Raw genomic sequence first — 19,467 nt, forward strand, 5'->3', positions numbered from 1 at the left:
CACGAAACATGACATTTCGGCTCCGTCCCGAAAAGGAGTGAAAAAGAAAAAAATCTGTAAAAAATTTGAAAAAAATCTTGACCGTGGTATTGTGGCCCCTCTTCACAATAAGACAGTTCTGCAAAAAAAAACAGAAAATTTATATTTTTATCCACAAACTTCACTATGCATCAAGTTTAATGGACAGACTACTAAAATGTGTTAGGTCTCCATTCTTTAACCTTCATTTAAACATTTTATTGAATGTATTAAATTGTACATTCAAGCCATTAGGCTTGAGTGTATTTAAGGTATATATCCATTTCAGTTCCATTTTTTTCAAAAGTAAGGTCCTGTCTCTGCCTCTCTTAAGAGGCGCAACTTGATCCAGGATCATTACTCTGAGGTCTTGTTCCTTATGCCCCTTCTCTACGAAATGCTTAGAAATGGGTAAATCCATTTTGCCCTTGCGGATGCTATATAGATGCTGATTCAGCCTTGTGCGTAAATTGTACGTTTTTTCTCCGACATATAGCAATTCGCAAAGGCATTTAAGCACATAAATGATGAAGTCCGAGCTACATGTAAGATAACTTTTAATAGAATAATGTACCTGTGTGGTCGGGTGTACAAACTCCTCCCCTTTCACCAGATAATTACATGTCAGACAAGTCCTACATGGAAAACAACCCTACTCACTGTCAGAAATCTCTGTCCACCCTTTTTACGCGAGATATCCGCCTCAACCAAACGGTCTTTAAGGTTAGGACCCCTACGATAAGACATGAGGGGTGGTAAACGGAAGGCATCAATGTTGTCATGTCCATTCCTTATTAGATGCCAATGGTTTCTAATAATCTGTGCAATTTTGCAGGAGTTGTCATTATAAGTAGTGATAAAGGGTAATCTCTCAGTACTGTCATCTCTGACCTTAGGCACATGATTCCTAATTCTGTCTTTATGTCTTGCAATCAGTTTTTTAGGGTAACCCCTCACAAGGAATTGGCTAGTCATTTTTTCCAATGCTAACTCAAGTTTGTCATCTGTGTCAGTTATCCGTTCAGCCCTCGACATCTGACAATATGGCAAGGACTCGACCATGGCACGGGGATGGCAACTTTCGTATTTAAGTAAATTGTTAACATCCGTATTTTTGGTATATAAGTCGGTGGATAATCTCCCTGCCATGATCGAGACTGCTACATCAAGGAATTGTATGGTCTTAGTCGAATGTGCTAAAGTATACTGAATGTCCGGGTCAACTGAATTAAAAAATAAGTGAAATGTAGACTCCTCAACTCCACCAGTCCAAATGAGAAAAATGTCGTCTATGTATCTCCACCACCCCAGGACATGCCAGAAGTGGTGGGACACATAGACGACAGTTTCCTCTAAAAAGAATGAGGAGACCTAACACATTTTAGTAGTCTGTCCATTAAACCTGATGCATAGTGAAGTTTGTGGATAAAAATATAAATTTTCTGTTAGTTTTTTGCAGAACTGTCTTATTGTGAAGAGGTCATAATACCACGGTCAAGATTTTTTTCAAATTTTTTTCTTTTTCACTCCTTTTCGGGACGGAGCCGAGATGTCATGTTTCGTGATCTGGGCATGGTGGTGAAGTGAGAAAGACAGTATGTGTGGTGAACTTAAAGTGCTATATCTGTCCTCTTAATATGCGCCCTGTATGACTGTTTTTTAATAGGTCTGTGTGATCTTTAACTGCCCACAGTTTTGCCCCTAGATGATATGGCTGCCGTGTAGGTCACTGATGTGTCTGCACATGCACGAGGCGGCGGCGACTATGTTGCAGTGGCAACGCGGGTGCGCACCTATGATTGGTGTTCCCTCACGGCTGACATCTTCCGGCTCCCTTCCAACACAGACGCGGGCTTAGCTCACGCCTGCGCTGTTATTATTTCCTGATGCTTAATGTTTACATAGTGACGTTTGTGGTGAGTGTCTGCCCCTCTTTATATTGTTTTTAATTGTGATTTTTATCTGCACGGTCACTTTACATGATGTTCGTAAGTTTTGTACTGTACACTGTACACTTTATATAGTCATGTATATACAGCAAGTGGTCGCTGTTCTTAATGCACTTTATTGATATGTTTACACTTGTTAATTGTTTTTGACATGATTAATTGCACATGTATTGAGGAGTGTATTTATACTCTCCATGTTTGTCCACTTACCATGCTTGAAAAAGGCAGTGAGAGACTGCTGAAACGTAGCACCTAATTTTGCTGTGAAGATGCAATAAATACTCACCTATTTTGAAGTTTACCTGTGTGTGCTGCGGTCCCTTGCTATTTGGATTTAACATGGTAACCCTGACCAGGAACCAGATGATGGCTTGCACCGAATAGATTGTACTTACCTGCTGTGGTTGTGCTGCTCTTTGGACTTTTTTTGTCTACGTGGTCGGTGAGCTTGCACCCAAAAGTCTGAATTTTTTATAAGTTCTATATTGTGGATACTATTCGAAATGTCTGTTACACAGGATGCATCTTCTGCTAAATCTGCTTTCATCTATGCTGATGGCGATGTGGTTAAGATTATGGGAAGAGTGGAAGGAGACTCCTCATTTCTGTTTAAACCTTCTTCTTTGGAGTTACAATGGGGATACGAGGCAGAGACTAAGCGACAGTTAACCCTTCAGTTACACATATTGACTTTGAGTGAATATTTTAAAGCACAGAGGATACCAAGAGGTCTACGTATACAACCTAGGGATAACGCATATGTAAATGATGTTGAGTACCGAGCTAAGTTTGAGTCCATCACAAATAAGTATTCTTTGGAGATTATTTAGTTACATATGGAATTTTTACAGCAGGATTTGGATAGCAGCAAAGCAAAAGTTATGAGATTAGAGGAAGATATTAAGAATGTTTTTAAAGTGGAGGATTATGATCAACTTGTTGCTAAACAAAAGAATTTTTGAGCAGAATTGGTATGGAACAAGAAGAAAGGAAGTGAAGGAGCAGTAGGAGAGGTGGTCGAAAACATAGCCAGTGCCGTAAAAAATCGACACGAAGCAGCATCCAACCGGACACGGAGAAAGATAATGACCTAATGACAGGGACTGTTAAAGACAATATTGTGGTAAATATCTCTTCATGTACTCTATCATCTGCACAGGAGCAACTGCTAAATAAAGGGTTAAGTTTTTGTCCTAGTTCTCGCACAGATTGGTTCCAGCTGGAGCTGGATTTGCACCAGTTCCTGCGACGAATTAGGTTGAGGATATGGTTTGACTCGAGGGCCCCGAAACCGGTTGGTCAAGGGACCCCTGGGTCAGATATGATTTAGTTGTCTGAATTAGGGTTACGTAATCAGAGTGAGTTTCAGCCGATGGTTGAGTCTCACTCGGTTAAGTCATTTATTGACTGTGTTAAACATGGCATTGACAAACTCAAAACCCACACAACTAGGCTGCTTCATCCCAATTTGACTAAAGAGGAATTTGACGCTCTACAGACATTGGTCCATGACCACGACCTGATTATCAAGCCCGCGGATAAAGGTGGCGCAGTCGTGGTCATGGACCGATGTAACTATATTCAAGAAGCCAGACGAAAGTTAAATGACAGTGAGGTTTACCTCAGACTTAACAAGGACCCGAGATTTGAGATTGAGAGCAAGATTAAGGGAATTGTGATATCTGCCAGTGAAGCTGGCTTAATTGATGATGAGACCAAGAGTTTCCTCATTGTGGATTTTCCGGTCATGCCGGTTCTGTACTTGCTGCCGAAAGTCCACAAGACACTGTCGTGCCCACCTGGCAGGCCGATCGTGTCGGGACGGAACTCTGTGACTTCCAATGTCTCGATTTTTCTGGATAAACTTTTGAGGAAATATGCTACTAATGCTAAATCCTATGTTAACCCCTTAAGGACCCAGCCATTTTACACCTTAGGACCCGGCCATTTTTTGCACATGTGACCACTGTCACTTTAAACATTAACAACTCTGGAATGCTTTTAGTTATCATTCTGATTCCGAGATTGTTTTTTCGTGACATATTCTGCTTTAACATAGTGGTAAAATTTTGGGGTATCTTGCATCCTTTCTTGGTGAAAAATCCCAAAATTTGATGAAAAATTTAGCATTTTTCTAACTTTGAAGCTCTCTGCTTGTAAGGAAAATGGATATTCCAAATATTTTTTTTTATTCACATATACAATATGTCCACTTTATGTTTGCATCATAAAATGTACGTGTTTTTACTTTTGGAAGACACCAGAGGGCTTCAAAGTTCAGCAGCAATTTTCCAATTTTTCACAAAATTTCCAAACTCACAATTTTTCAGCGACCAGTTCAGGTTTGAAGTGGATTTGAAGGGTCTTCATATTAGAAATACCCCACAAATGACCCCATTATAAAAACTGCACCCCCCAAAGTATTCAAAATGACATTCAGTCAGCGTTTTAACCCTTTAGGTGTTTCACAGGAAAAGCAGCAAAGTGAAGGAGAAAATTCACAATCTCCATTTTTTACACCCGCATGTTCTTGTAGACCCAATTTTTGAATTTTTACAAGGGGTAAAAGGAGAAAATGTATACTTATATTTGTAGCCCAATTTCTCTCGAGTAAGGACATACCTCATATGTCTATGTAAAGTGTTCGTCGGGCGCAGTAGAGGGCTCAGAAGCGAAGGAGCGACAAGGGGATTTTGGAGAGTACGTTTTTTTTTTATTGGTTTTTTGGGGGTATGCTGCATTTAGGAAGCCCCTATGGTGCCAGAACAGAAAAAAAAAAACTCATGGCATACCATTTTGGAAACTAGACCCCTTGAGGTACGTAACAAGGAATAAAGTGAGCCTTAATACCCCACAGGGGTTTCATGACTTTTGCATATGTAAAAAAATAAAAATAAAATTTCACTAAAATGTGTGTTTCCCCCCAAATTTCAAATTTTTGCAAGGGTTAATAGCAGAAAATACCCCAAAAAATTGTAACCCCATCTCTTCTGAGTATGAAGGTACCCCATAAATTGACCTGAAGTGCACTATGGGTGAACTACAATGCTCAGAAGAGAAGGAGTCATATTTCGCTTTTGAGAGCAAATTTTGCTCAGGGGCATGTCGCATTTAGGAAGCCCTAATGGTGCCAGGACAGCAAAAAAAAAAAACACATGGCATACCATTTTGGAAACTAGACCCCTTGAGGAACGCAACAAGAAATAAAGTGAGCCTTAATACCCCACAGGGGTTTCACGACTTTTGCATACGTAAAAAAAAATTATAATAATTCACTAAAAGGTGTGTTTCCCCCCAAAATTTCACATTTTTGCAAGGGTTAATAGCCCCATAAATTGACCTGAAGTGCACTACGGCAAACTACAATGCTCAGAAGAGAAGGAGTCATATTTGGCTTTTTGAGAGCAAATTTTGCTTGGGGGGCATGTCGCATTTAGGAAGCCCATATGGTGCCAGGACAGCCACATGGCATACCAAATAACCCCCACATGGCATACCATTTTGGAAACTAGACTCCTTGAGGAACGTAACAAGGCGTAAAGTGAGCATTTACCCCCCACTGGTGTCTGTCAGATCTTTGGAACAGAGGGCTGTACAAAATTTTTAATTTGCACAGCCCACTGTTCCAAAGATCTGTCAGACACCTGTGGGGTGTAAATTCTCACTGCACCCCTCATTACATTCCATGAGGGGTGTAGTTTCTGAAATGGGGTCACATGTGGGGTTTATTTTTTTTTTTTGCGTTTGTCAAAACCGCTGTAACAATCAGCCACTCCCCTTTTTTTCCCCTTTACCTCTTGTCAAAATGAAAAGTATAGGGCAACCCCAGCATGTTAGTGTAAAAAATAAATTTTTTTACACTAACATGCTGAAGTAGACCCCAACTTCACCTTTTCAAAAGGAGTGAAAGGAGAAAAAGACCCCCAAAACTTGTTAGGCAATTTCTCCCGAGTACGGCGATACCCCATATGTGACCCTATACTGCTGCCTTGAAATACAACAGGGCTCCGAAGTGAGAGCGCCATGCGCATTTGAGGCCTGAATTAGGGATTTGCATAGGGGTGGACATAGGGGTATTCTACGCCAGTGATTCCCAAACAGGGTGCCTCCAGCTGTTGCAAAACTCCCAGCATGCTTGGACAGTCAACGGCTGTCCGGCAATACTGGGAGTTGTTGTTTTGCAACAGCTGGAGGCTCCATTTTGGAAAGAGTGGCGTACCAGACGTTTTTCATTTTTATTGGGGAGGGGAGGGGGGCTGTGTAGGGGTATGTGTATATATACAGTTTTTTACTTTTTATTCTATTTTTTGTTAGTGTAGTGTAGTGTTTTTAGGGTACAGTCACACGGGCGGGGGATTACAGCGAGTTTCCCGCTGCGAGTTTGAGCTGCCGCGCAAAATTTGCTTAATTGCAAACTTGCAGCCTGATACTCACTGTAAGCCCCCTGCCCATGTGAATGTACCCTGTACATTCACAGGGGGGGGGGGAACTCCAGCTGTTGTAAAACTACAACTTCCAGCATGCACAGTGTATCAGTGCATGCTGGTAGTTATAGTTTTGCAACAGCTGGAGGCACACGGGTTGGGAAACACTGAGTTAGGAAACAGACAATGTTTCCCAACCAGTGTGCCTCCAGCTGTTGCAAAACCACAACTCCCAAACATTCTCAGGCATGCTGGGAGTAGTAGTTCAGCAACATCTTTAGAGCCAGATGTTGCCGAACTACAATTCCCAGCATGCTTGGAGTTGTAGTTTTGCAACATCTGGAGGACTACAGTTTGCAGACCACTAATACAGTGGTTCCCAATCTGTGCCCTTCCAGATGTTGCAAAAATACAACTCCCAGTATGCCAAAACTGTCCAGGCATGCTGGGAGTTGTAGTTCTGCAACATCTGAAGGGCCAGATGTTACAGAACTACAACTCCCAGCATGCCTGGACAGTAAGGGCATGCTGAGGATGTGTAGTTTTGCAACATCTGGAAGGGCACAGTGGTCCCAAAACTGTGGACCTCCAGAAGTTGCAAAACTGCAACTCCCAGCATGCCCAGACGCCAAGGGCTGTCTGGGCATGCTGGGAGTTGTAGTATGCAGGGTCCCAATACAGCAATGCATGTCGCTTTACGACGATGTGCATTGCTGTAAAGGGCCCGACCACGGCTGAAGATCCACTCACCTGTCGCCGCTGCCGTCTTCATCGCCGGGATCCGGGTCTTCAGGGACGAGGAAAGTATGAAGGATAGGATAGAATGAACAGAAAAGGTGGTGGAGTCTGTCTGTATGAAGAAGTGGTATGAAAGTCAGTGTGAACGATGCCATAGTGTGTGATGATTCTGAGGAGGTGGAATCACTGTGGGTAGAATTACAAAAGGAGGGAAATACTGAAAAAATAATACTTGGTGTAATCTACAGACCCCCTTATATCCCTGAAGAGATAGAAGTTCGGCTTCATAAACAAATAGAGAGGGCCGCCCGGGCAGGTACAGTGGTAATAATGGGAGATTTTAACTATCCAGATATAGATTGGGGTCCGGGGTTGGCTAAAACTACAAAGGGGCGACAATTCCTAAATTTATTGCAGGATCATTTTATGGGCCAGTTTGTGGAGGACCCAACAAGAAGTGATGCCTTGTTGGATCTGATCATTTCCAACAACGCAGAGCTGGTTGGTAATGTAACTGTGCGGGAAAACCTTGGTAATAGCGACCACAATATAGTTACTTTTGACTTAAAATGTAGAAAACAAACACAGGCGGGGAAGGCAAAAACACATAACTTTAAAAAGGCAAACTTCCCTGTACTGAGGGCTGCACTACAGGACATAGACTGGGGGGAGGTGTTCTCAAATACTGATACAGAAGGTAAATGGGACATCTTTAAATCAACTCTAACTAACTATACAGCTAAATATATACCAAAGGGGAACAAATATAAACGACTAAAACTAAATCCTACATGGCTGACAAATTATGTTAAAAGAGCAATAAACAACAAAAAAATAGCCTTCAAAATATTCAAATCTGATGGGTCAGCTATAACATTTAAACAGTACAAAGAGCTTAATAAAATCTGTAAAAATGTAATAAAAACAGCAAAAATTCTAAACGAGAGACAGGTGGCCAAAGAAAGCAAAACTAATCCTAAATATTTTTTTAGATATATAAATGCAAAAAAAACAAGGACAGAGCATGTAGGACCCCTTAATAGTGATAATGTGGAGATTGTAACGTGCGATCAAGAGAAGGCAGAGCTACTGAATGGGTTCTTTAGTTCTGTATACACTATGGAAAAAGGAGCTGACATTGGCCAGGTCAGTACTGGTAACACATTATGTAATGTACTGAACTGGCTTAATGTAGAGATGGTACAAGGTAAGTGTTACGCCGAGCGCTCCGGGTCCCCGCTCCTCCCCGGAGCGCTCGCTTCACTCTCCCCGCTGCAGCGCTCCGGTCACGTCCTCTGACCCGGGGCGCTGCGATTCCGCTGCCTGCCGGGATGCGATTCGCGATGCGGGTAGCGCCCGCTCGCGATGCGCACCCCGGCTCCCCTACCTGACTCGCTCTCCGTCTGTTCTGTCCCGGCGCGCGCGGCCCCGCTCCCTAGGGCGCGCGCGCGCCGGGTCTCTGCGATTTAAAGGGCCACTGCGCCGCTGATTGGCGCAGTGGTTCCAATTAGTGTGTTCACCTGTGCACTTCCCTATATCACCTCACTTCCCCTGCACTCCCTTGCCGGATCTTGTTGCCTTAGTGCCAGTGAAAGCGTTCCTTGTGTGTTCCTTGCCTGTGTTTCCAGACCTTCTGCCGTTGCCCCTGACTACGATCCTTGCTGCCTGCCCCGACCTTCTGCTACGTCCGACCTTGCTCCTGCCTACTCCCTTGTACCGCGCCTATCTTCAGCAGCCAGAGAGGTGAGCCGTTGCTAGTGGATACGACCTGGTCACTACCGCCGCAGCAAGACCATCCCGCTTTGCGGCGGGCTCTGGTGAAAACCAGTAGTGGCTTAGAACCGGTCCACTAGCACGGTCCACGCCAATCCCTCTCTGGCACAGAGGATCCACTACCTGCCAGCCGGCATCGTGACAGTAGATCCGGCCATGGATCCCGCTGAAGTTCCTCTGCCAGTTGTCGCTGACCTCACCACGGTGGTCGCCCAGCAGTCACAACAGATAGCGCAACAAGGCCAACAGCTGTCTCAACTGACCGTTATGCTACAACAGTTACTACCACAGCTTCAGCAGTCATCTCCGCCGCCAGCTCCTGCACCTCCTCCGCAGCGAGTGGCCGCTCCTGGGCTACGCCTATCCTTGCCGGATAAATTTGATGGGGACTCTAAGTTTTGCCGTGGCTTTCTTTCCCAATGTTCCCTGCATCTGGAGATGATGTCGGACCTGTTTCCCACTGAAAGGTCTAAGGTGGCTTTCGTAGTCAGCCTTCTGTCCGGAAAAGCCCTGTCATGGGCCACACCGCTCTGGGACCGCAATGACCCCGTCACTGCCTCTGTACACTCCTTCTTCTCGGAAATCCGAAGTGTCTTTGAGGAACCTGCCCGAGCCTCTTCTGCTGAGACTGCCCTGTTGAACCTGGTCCAGGGTAATTCTTCCGTTGGCGAGTATGCCGTACAATTCCGTACTCTTGCTTCAGAATTGTCCTGGAATAATGAGGCCCTCTGCGCGACCTTCAAAAAAGGCCTATCCAGCAACATTAAAGATGTTCTGGCCGCACGAGAAATTCCTGCTAATCTACATGAACTTATTCACCTAGCCACTCGCATTGACATGCGTTTTTCCGAAAGGCGTCAGGAACTCCGCCAAGATATGGACTCTGTTCGCACGAGGCGTTTCTCCTCCTCGGCTCCTCTCTCCTCTGGTCCCCTGCAATCTGTTCCTGTGCCTTCCGCCGTGGAGGCTATGCAGGTCGACCGGTCTCGCCTGACACCTCAAGAGAGGACACGACGCCGTATGGAGAACCTCTGCCTGTACTGTGCTAGTACCGAACACTTCCTGAGGGATTGTCCTATCCGTCCTCCCCGCCTGGAAAGACGTACGCTGACTCCGCACAAAGGTGAGACAGTCCTTGATGTCTACTCTGCTTCTCCACGTCTTACAGTGCCTGTGCGGATGTCTGCCTCTGCCTTCTCCTTCCCTGCTGTGGCCTTCTTGGACTCTGGATCTGCAGGAAATTTTATTTTGGCCTCTCTCGTCAACAGGTTCAACATCCCGGTGACCAGTCTCGCCAGACCCCTCTACATCAATTGTGTAAATAATGAAAGATTGGACTGTACCATACGTTTCCGCACGGAGCCCCTTCTTATGAGCATCGGATCTCATCATGAGAGGATTGAACTTTTGGTCCTCCCCAATTGCACCTCGGAAATTCTCCTTGGACTTCCCTGGCTTCAACTTCATTCCCCAACCCTGGATTGGTCCACTGGGGAGATCAAGAGTTGGGGGTCCTCTTGTTCCAAGAACTGTCTAAAACCGGTTCCCAGTAACCCTTGCCGTAACTCTGTGGTTCCTCCAGTAACCGGTCTCCCTAAGGCCTATATGGACTTCGCGGATGTTTTCTGCAAAAAACAAGCTGAGACACTACCTCCTCACAGGCCTTATGATTGCCCTATCGACCTCCTCCCGGGTACTACTCCACCCCGGGGCAGAATTTATCCTCTCTCTGCCCCAGAGACTCTTGCCATGTCCGAATACGTCCAGGAGAATCTAAAAAAGGGCTTTATCCGTAAATCCTCCTCTCCTGCCGGAGCCGGATTTTTCTTTGTGTCCAAAAAAGATGGCTCCCTACGTCCTTGCATTGACTACCGCGGTCTTAATAAAATCACGGTTAAGAACCGCTACCCTTTACCCCTCATCTCTGAACTCTTTGATCGCCTCCAAGGTGCCCACATCTTTACTAAATTGGACTTAAGAGGCGCCTATAACCTCATCCGCATCAGAGAGGGGGACGAGTGGAAAACGGCATTTAACACCAGAGATGGACACTTTGAGTATCTGGTCATGCCCTTTGGCCTGTGCAACGCCCCTGCCGTCTTCCAAGACTTTGTCAATGAAATTTTTCGTGATCTGTTATACTCCTGTGTTGTTGTATATCTGGACGATATCCTAATTTTTTCTGCCAATCTAGAAGAACACCGCCAGCATGTCCGTATGGTTCTTCAGAGACTTCGTGACAACCAACTCTATGCCAAAATTGAGAAATGTCTGTTTGAATGCCAATCTCTTCCTTTTCTAGGATATTTGGTCTCTGGCCAGGGACTACAGATGGATCCAGACAAACTCTCTGCCATCTTAGATTGGCCACGCCCCTCCGGACTCCGTGCTATCCAACGCTTTTTGGGGTTCGCCAATTATTACAGGCAATTTATTCCACATTTTTCTACCATTGTGGCTCCTATCGTGGCTTTAACCAAAAAAAATGCTGATCCCAAGTCCTGGCCTCCTCAAGCAGAAGACGCCTTTAAACGACTCAAGTCTGCCTTTTCTTCGGCTCCCGTCCTCTCCAGACCTGACCCTTCCAAACCCTTCCTATTGGAGGTTGATGCCTCCTCAGTGGGAGCTGGAGCTGTTCTTCTACAAAAAAATTCTTCCGGGCATGCTGTCACTTGTGGTTTTTTCTCTAGGACCTTCTCTCCAGCGGAGAGGAACTACTCCATCGGGGATCGAGAGCTTCTAGCCATTAAATTAGCACTTGAGGAATGGAGGCATCTGCTGGAGGGATCAAGTTCTCCTGTTATTATCTACACCGACCACAAGAACCTCTCCTACCTCCAGTCTGCCCAACGGCTGAATCCTCGCCAGGCCCGGTGGTCTCTGTTCTTTGCCCGATTTAATTTTGAGATTCACTTTCGTCCTGCCGATAAGAACATTAGGGCCGATGCTCTCTCTCGTTCCTCGGATGCCTCAGAACTTGAACTCTCTCCGCAACACATCATTCCACCTGACTGCCTGATCTCCACTTCTCCTGCCTCCATCAGGCAGACTCCTCCAGGAAAGACCTTTGTTTCTCCTCGCCAACGCCTCGGAATCCTCAAATGGGGTCACTCCTCCCATCTCGCAGGTCATGCGGGTATCAAGAAATCTGTGCAACTCATCTCCCGCTTCTATTGGTGGCCGACTCTGGAGACGGATGTTGTGGACTTTGTGCGAGCCTGCACTATCTGTGCCCGGGATAAGACTCCTCGCCAGAAGCCCGCTGGTTTTCTTCATCCTCTGCCTGTCCCCGAACAGCCTTGGTCTCTGATTGGTATGGATTTCATTACTGATTTACCCCCTTCCCGTGGCAACACTGTTATTTGGGTGGTCGTTGATCGATTCTCCAAAATGGCACATTTCATCCCTCTTCCTGGTCTTCCTTCTGCGCCTCAGTTGGCTAAACAATTTTTTGTACACATTTTTCGTCTTCACGGGTTGCCTACGCAGATTGTCTCGGATAGAGGCATCCAATTCGTGTCTAAATTCTGGAGGGCTCTCTGTAAACAACTCAAGATTAAATTAAATTTTTCTTCTGCATATCATCCCCAGTCCAATGGACAAGTAGAAAGAATTAACCAGGTCTTGGGTGATTATTTGCGACATTTTGTTTCCTCCCGCCAGGATGACTGGGCAGATCTCCTCCCATGGGCCGAATTCTCGTATAACTTCAGGGTCTCTGAGTCTTCCTCCAAATCCCCATTTTTCGTGGTGTACGGCCGTCACCCTCTTCCCCCCCTCCCTACTCCCTTGCCCTCTGGTCTGCCCGCTGTGGATGAAATTTCTCGTGACCTTTCCATCATATGGAGAGAGACCCAAAATTCTCTCTTACAGGCTTCATCACGCATGAAGAAATTCGCGGATAAGAAAAGAAGAGCTCCTCCCGTTTTTTCCCCTGGAGACAAGGTATGGCTCTCCGCTAAATATGTCCGCTTCCGTGTCCCTAGCTACAAGTTGGGACCACGCTACCTTGGTCCTTTCAAAGTTTGTGTCAAATTAATCCTGTCTCTTATAAACTTCTTCTTCCTCCTTCTCTTCGTATCCCTAATGCCTTTCACGTCTCTCTTCTCAAACCACTCATCCTCAACCGTTTTTCTCCCAAATCTGTTCCTCCCACTCCTGTTTCCGGCTCCTCGGACATCTTCTCGGTCAAAGAAATTTTAGCTGCCAAAAAGGTCAGAGGAAAAAATTTTTTTTTAGTGGACTGGGAGGGTTGTGGTCCTGAAGAGAGATCCTGGGAACCTGAGGACAACATCCTGGACAAAAGTCTGCTCCTCAGGTTCTCAGGCTCTAAGAAGAGGGGGAGACCCAAGGGGGGGGGGTACTGTTACGCCGAGCGCTCCGGGTCCCCGCTCCTCCCCGGAGCGCTCGCTTCACTCTCCCCGCTGCAGCGCTCCGGTCACGTCCTCTGACCCGGGGCGCTGCGATTCCGCTGCCTGCCGGGATGCGATTCGCGATGCGGGTAGCGCCCGCTCGCGATGCGCACCCCGGCTCCCCTACCTGACTCGCTCTCCGTCTGTTCTGTCCCGGCGCGCGCGGCCCCGCTCCCTAGGGCGCGCGCGCGCCGGGTCTCTGCGATTTAAAGGGCCACTGCGCCGCTGATTGGCGCAGTGGTTCCAATTAGTGTGTTCACCTGTGCACTTCCCTATATCACCTCACTTCCCCTGCACTCCCTTGCCGGATCTTGTTGCCTTAGTGCCAGTGAAAGCGTTCCTTGTGTGTTCCTTGCCTGTGTTTCCAGACCTTCTGCCGTTGCCCCTGACTACGATCCTTGCTGCCTGCCCCGACCTTCTGCTACGTCCGACCTTGCTCCTGCCTACTCCCTTGTACCGCGCCTATCTTCAGCAGCCAGAGAGGTGAGCCATTGCTAGTGGATACGACCTGGTCACTACCGCCGCAGCAAGACCATCCCGCTTTGCGGCGGGCTCTGGTGAAAACCAGTAGTGGCTTAGAACCGGTCCACTAGCACGGTCCACGCCAATCCCTCTCTGGCACAGAGGATCCACTACCTGCCAGCCGGCATCGTGACAGTAAGTTAAGTAATATAAATGTAAGCAAATCTCCAGGGCCAGATGGATTGCACCCAAGAGTTCTTAGAGAGGTAAGTTCAGTAATATCTGTACCCCTGTTCATGATATTTAGAGATTCTCTGGTGTCTGGTATCGTGCCAAGGGACTGGCGCAAGGCGAATGTGGTGCCAATCTTCAAAAAGGGCTCTAGGTCTTCCCCAGGAAACTATAGACCGGTAAGTTTAACGTGCATTGTGGGTAAATTGTTTGAAGGACTTATAAGGGATTACATACAGGAATACATAGGGGATAATTGTATTATAAGTGATAACCTGCATGGGTTTACTAAGGATAGAAGTTGTCAAACCAATCTAATTTGCTTTTATGAAGAGGTGAGTAGAAGCCTTGACAGAGGAATGGCTGTGGATATAGTGTTTCTGGATTTTGCTAAAGCATTTGATACTGTCCCTCATAGTCGTCTGACAGGTAAGTTAAGGTCTTTGGGTTTGGATATTTTAGTTTGTAACGGGATTGAACACTGGCTCATGGATCGTACCCAGAGAGTGGTGGTCAATGATTCGAACTCTGATTGGTCCCCGATAATTAGTGATATACCCCAAGGTTCAGTACTGGGCCCGCTATTGTTTAATTTATTTATCTATGATATAGAGGATCGTATTACCAGCTCTGTTTCTATCTTTGCAGATGACACCAAGCTTTGTAGCAAGGTACAGTCTATAGAGGATGTGTATAGGTTACAAGATGACTTGGATAGACTAAGTGTCTGGGCATCCACTTGGCAAATGAGGTTCAATGTGGATAAATGTAAAGTTATGCATCTGGGTACTAATAACCTGCATGTGTCGTATGTCTTAGGGGGGATTAAACTGTCAGAGTCACTGGTAGAGAAGGATCTGGGTGTACTTGTAGATCACAGACTACAGAATAGCATGCAATGTCAGGCTGCAGCTTCCAAAGCCAGCAGGATATTGTCATGTATAAAAAGAGGCATGGACTCAAGGGACAGGGACATAATACTTCCCCTTTATAAAGCATTGGTACGGCCTCACCTGGAATATGCTGTTCAGTTTTGTTCGCCTGTACACAAAAGGGACACTGTGGAGCTGGAAAGGGTGCAGAGACGCGCGACTAAACTAATATGGGGCATGGAACATCTTAGCTATGAGGAGCGATTAAAGGAGTTACAATTGTTTAGTCTTGAGAAGAGACGTTTAAGGGGGGATATGATAAACGTATATAAGTATATTAATGGCCCATACAAAAAATATGGAGAAAAACTGTTCCATGTTAAACCCCCCCAAAGGACGAGGGGGCACTCCCTCTGTCTGGAGAAGAAAAAGTTTAGTCTCAAGGGGCTACTTGCCTTCTTTACCATGAGAACTGTGAACTTATGGAACAGTCCACCTCAGGAACTGGTCACAGCAGGAAAATTAACAGCTTTAAAACAGGATTAGATACATTCCTGGAACAAAATAACATTAATACTTATGAAGAAATATAAAATCCCATCCCTTCCCCAATATCGCGCCACACCCCTACCCCTTAATTCCCTGGTTGAACTTGATGGACATATGTCTTTTTTCAACCGTACTAACTATGTAACTATGTAAGTACCGGGGCCGGTCCCCAGCACTTCCCCGTCCCCCGCTATGTCCTCCGGTCTTCCTCCCGTCCTCTCCGGACTTCAAGGGGCCAGGCAGGGCAGGAGGAAGTAACTGCCCCCCCCCCCCTGCGATTGGTCGGTTAGTTAACCGACGGATCGCAGGGAATAGGAGGAGGTGGTAGGCTTGCCACCTTGCTCCTATTCTTTAGCATGCTCCTGGCTGTCTGTGACAACCGGGATCATGCAAAATTACCGGGCGGTCGGGTCCCAGAGACCCGATCAGCCCGGTATCGCCACAGATCGCAAGGGCGATTTCCCTACATGGCCCCCCTCGGCATTTGCCCTGGATGCCTGCTGAAGCATTTCATCAGGCATCCGGTTCCGATCTCTGCCCAGCGCGCGGCAGGGACCGGAAAACGCCAGGACGTACGGGGACGTCCTGGGTCCTTAAAGCTCAGGGTGCGGGGACGTCCCCGTACGTCCTGGGTCCTTAAGAGGTTAAAGACACAGGGGACTTTCTGTCGAAAATTAAGGAGCTTGTCATTCCGGAAGGAGCGATTATTGCGTCTTTTGACGTAATATCGCTCTATACGTCTATTCCTCACAACAGAGGTACTAGTGCAGTGTCAGAAGCACTTATGCTAGATGGTCATAATACAGACAAAATTTTATTTATCATTACATTACTACAACTGGTATTAGAGCATAATTATTTTATGTTTGATGATGAATTTTATTTACAGATAAGGGGTGTGGCCATGGGGAGCAACATGGCCATCACTTATGTTAACATCTTTATGGCTTTTTTAGAGGAAACTGTCGTCTATGTGTCCCACCACTTCAGGCATGTCCTGGGGTGGTGGAGATACATAGACGACATTTTCCTCATTTGGACTGGTGGAGTTGAGGAGTTGTCTACATTTCATTTATTTTTTAATTCAGTTGACCCGGACATTCAGTATACTTTAGCACATTCGACTGAGACCATACAATTCCTTGATGTAGCAGTCTCGATCATGGCAGGGAGATTATCCACCGACTTATATACCAAAAATACGGATGTGAACAATTTACTTAAATACGAAAGTTGCCATCCCCGTGCCATGGTCGAGTCCTTGCCATATTGTCAGAAGTTGAGGGCTGAACGGATAACTGACACAGATGGCAAACTTGAGTTAGCATTGGAAAAAATGACTAGCCAATTCCTTGTGAGGGGTTACCCTAATAAAACTGATTGCAAGACATAAAGACAGAATTAGGAATCATGTGCCTAAGGTCCGATATGACAGTACTGAGAGATTACCCTTTATCACTATTTATAATGACAACTCCTGCTAAATTGCAGATTATTAGAAACCATTGGCATCTAATAAGGAATGGACATGACAACATTGATGCCTTCCGTTTACCACCCCTCATGTCATATAATAGGGCTCCTAACCTTAAAGACCGTTTGGTTAAGGCGGATATCTCGCCTAAAAAGGGTGGACAAAGATTTCTGACAGTGAGTAGGAAGGGTTGTTTTCCATGTAGGTGTTACGCCGAGCGCTCCGGGTCCCCGCTCCTCCCCGGAGCGCTCGCTACACTCCTCTCACTGCAGCGCTCCGGTCGGTTCCACGGACCCGGGGCGCTGCGATACCGCCTCTGGCCGGGATGCGATTCGCGATGCGGGTAGCGCCCGCTCGCGATGCGCACCCCGGCTCCCGTACCTGACTCGCTCTCCGTCAGTTCTGTCCCGGCGCGCGCGGCCCCGCTCCCTAGGGCGCGCGCGCGCCGGGTCTTTGCGATTTAAAGGGCCACTGCGCCGCTGATTGGCGCAGTGGTTCCAATTAGTGTTTACACCTGTGCACTTCCCTATATCACCTCACTTCCCCTTCACTCCCTCGCCGGATCTTGTTGCCTTAGTGCCAGTGAAAGCGTTTCCTTGTGTGTTCCTAGCCTGTGTTCCAGACCTCCTGCCGTTGCCCCTGACTACGATCCTTGCTGCCTGCCCCGACCTTCTGCTACGTCCGACCTTGCTTCTGTCTACTCCCTTGTACCGCGCCTATCTTCAGCAGCCAGAGAGGTTGAGCCGTTGCTAGGGGATACGACCTGGTCACTACCGCCGCAGCAAGACCATCCCGCTTTGCGGCGGGCTCTGGTGAAAACCAGTAGTGACTTAGAACCGATCCTCTAGCACGGTCCACGCCAATCCCTCTCTGGCACAGAGGATCCACTACCTGCCAGCCGGCATCGTGACAGTAGATCCGGCCATGGATCCCGCTGAAGTTCCTCTGCCAGTTGTCGCTGACCTCACCACGGTGGTCGCCCAGCAGTCACAACAGATTGCGCAACAAGGCCAACAGCTGTCTCAACTGACTGTTATGCTACAACAGTTACTACCACAGCTCCAGCAACCATCTCCTCCGCCAGCTCCTGTACCTCCTCCGCAGCGAGTGGCCGCTTCTGGACTACGACTATCCTTGCCGGATAAATTTGATGGGGACTCTAAGCTTTGCCGTGGCTTCCTTTCCCAATGTTCATTACACTTGGAGATGATGTCGGACCAGTTCCCCACTGAAAGGTCTAAGGTGGCTTTCGTAGTCAGCCTGCTGTCTGGAAAAGCCCTGGCTTGGGCCACACCGCTCTGGGACCGCAATGACCCCGTCACTGCCTCTGTACACTCCTTCTTCTCGGAAATTCGAAGTGTCTTTGAGGAACCTGCCCGAGCCTCTTCTGCTGAGACTGCCCTGTTGAACCTGGTCCAGGGTAATTCTTCCGTTGGCGAGTATGCCGTACAATTCCGTACTCTTGCTTCTGAATTATCCTGGAACAATGAGGCCCTCTGCGCGACCTTTAAAAAAGGCCTATCCAGCAACATTAAAGATGTTCTGGCCGCACGAGAAATGCCTGCTAATCTTCATGAACTTATTCACCTAGCCACTCGCATTGACATGCGTTTTTCCGAAAGGCGTCAGGAGCTCCGCCAAGATATGGACTCTGTTCGCACGAGGCGTTTCTTCTCCTCGGCTCCCCTCTCCTCTGGTTCCCTGCAATCTGTTCCTGTGCCTCCCGCCGTGGAGGCTATGCAGGTCGACCGGTCTCGCCTGACATCTCAAGAGAGGACACGACGCCGCATGGAGAACCTCTGCCTGTACTGTGCTAGTACCGAACACTTCCTGAGGGATTGTCCTATCCGCCCTCCCCGCCTGGAAAGACGTACCCTGACTCCGCACAAAGGTGAGACAATCCTTGATGTCCACTCTGCTTCTCCACGTCTTACTGTGCCTGTGCGGATGTCTGCCTCTGCCTTCTCCTTCTCTTCTGTGGCCTTCTTGGACTCTGGATCTGCAGGAAATTTTATTTTGGCCTCTCTCGTCAACAGGTTCAACATCCCAGTGACCAGTCTCACCAGACCCCTTTACATCAATTGTATAAACAATGAAAGATTGGACTGTTCCATACGTTTCCGCACGGAGCCCCTTCTAATGAGCATCGGATCTCATCACGAGAGGATTGAACTTTTGGTCCTCCCCAATTGCACCTCGGAAATTCTCCTTGGACTTCCCTGGCTTCAACTTCATTCCCCAACCCTGGATTGGTCCACTGGGGAGATCAAGAGTTGGGGGCCCTCTTGTTCCAAGGACTGTCTAAAACCGGTTCCCAGTAACCCTTGCCGTAACTCTGTGCTTCCTCCAGTAACCGGTCTCCCTAAGGCCTATATGGACTTCGCGGATGTTTTCTGCAAAAAACAAGCGGAGACTCTACCTCCTCACAGGCCTTATGATTGTCCTATCGACCTCCTCCCGGGCACTACTCCACCCCGGGGCAGAATTTATCCTCTCTCTGCCCCAGAGACTCTTGCCATGTCTGAATACGTCCAGGAGAATCTAAAAAAGGGCTTTATCCGTAAA

The 19,467-nt window shown here is 47.2% G+C and overlaps 2 protein-coding genes across 6 annotated transcripts in view; one reads left to right on the forward strand and one right to left on the reverse strand.

The window, feature by feature from the left end:
- Window positions 1-19,467, reverse strand: part of LOC130282595 (pulmonary surfactant-associated protein A-like) — a 160,746-nt gene that overhangs the window by 83,428 nt on the left and 57,851 nt on the right. The gene's annotated exons all lie outside the window — the stretch shown is intronic.
- LOC130282594 (pulmonary surfactant-associated protein A-like) overlaps window positions 1-19,467 on the forward strand; it is a 62,638-nt gene that overhangs the window by 5,211 nt on the left and 37,960 nt on the right. For 2 of the 5 annotated variants that reach the window (XM_056530964.1, XM_056530966.1), the window contains exon 2: window positions 2,934-3,090. The exons of the other annotated variants lie outside the window; for them this stretch is intronic. In XM_056530964.1, coding sequence (XP_056386939.1) covers window positions 3,061-3,090 — 30 coding nt within the window. In that variant the 5' untranslated portion in view covers window positions 2,934-3,060. The remainder of the gene's footprint in view (window positions 1-2,933; window positions 3,091-19,467) is intronic. 5 annotated transcript variants of the gene reach the window in all.

This window comes from Hyla sarda, chromosome 7 (genome assembly GCF_029499605.1).
Source record: "Hyla sarda isolate aHylSar1 chromosome 7, aHylSar1.hap1, whole genome shotgun sequence".
Lineage (NCBI taxonomy): Eukaryota > Metazoa > Chordata > Amphibia > Anura > Hylidae > Hyla > Hyla sarda.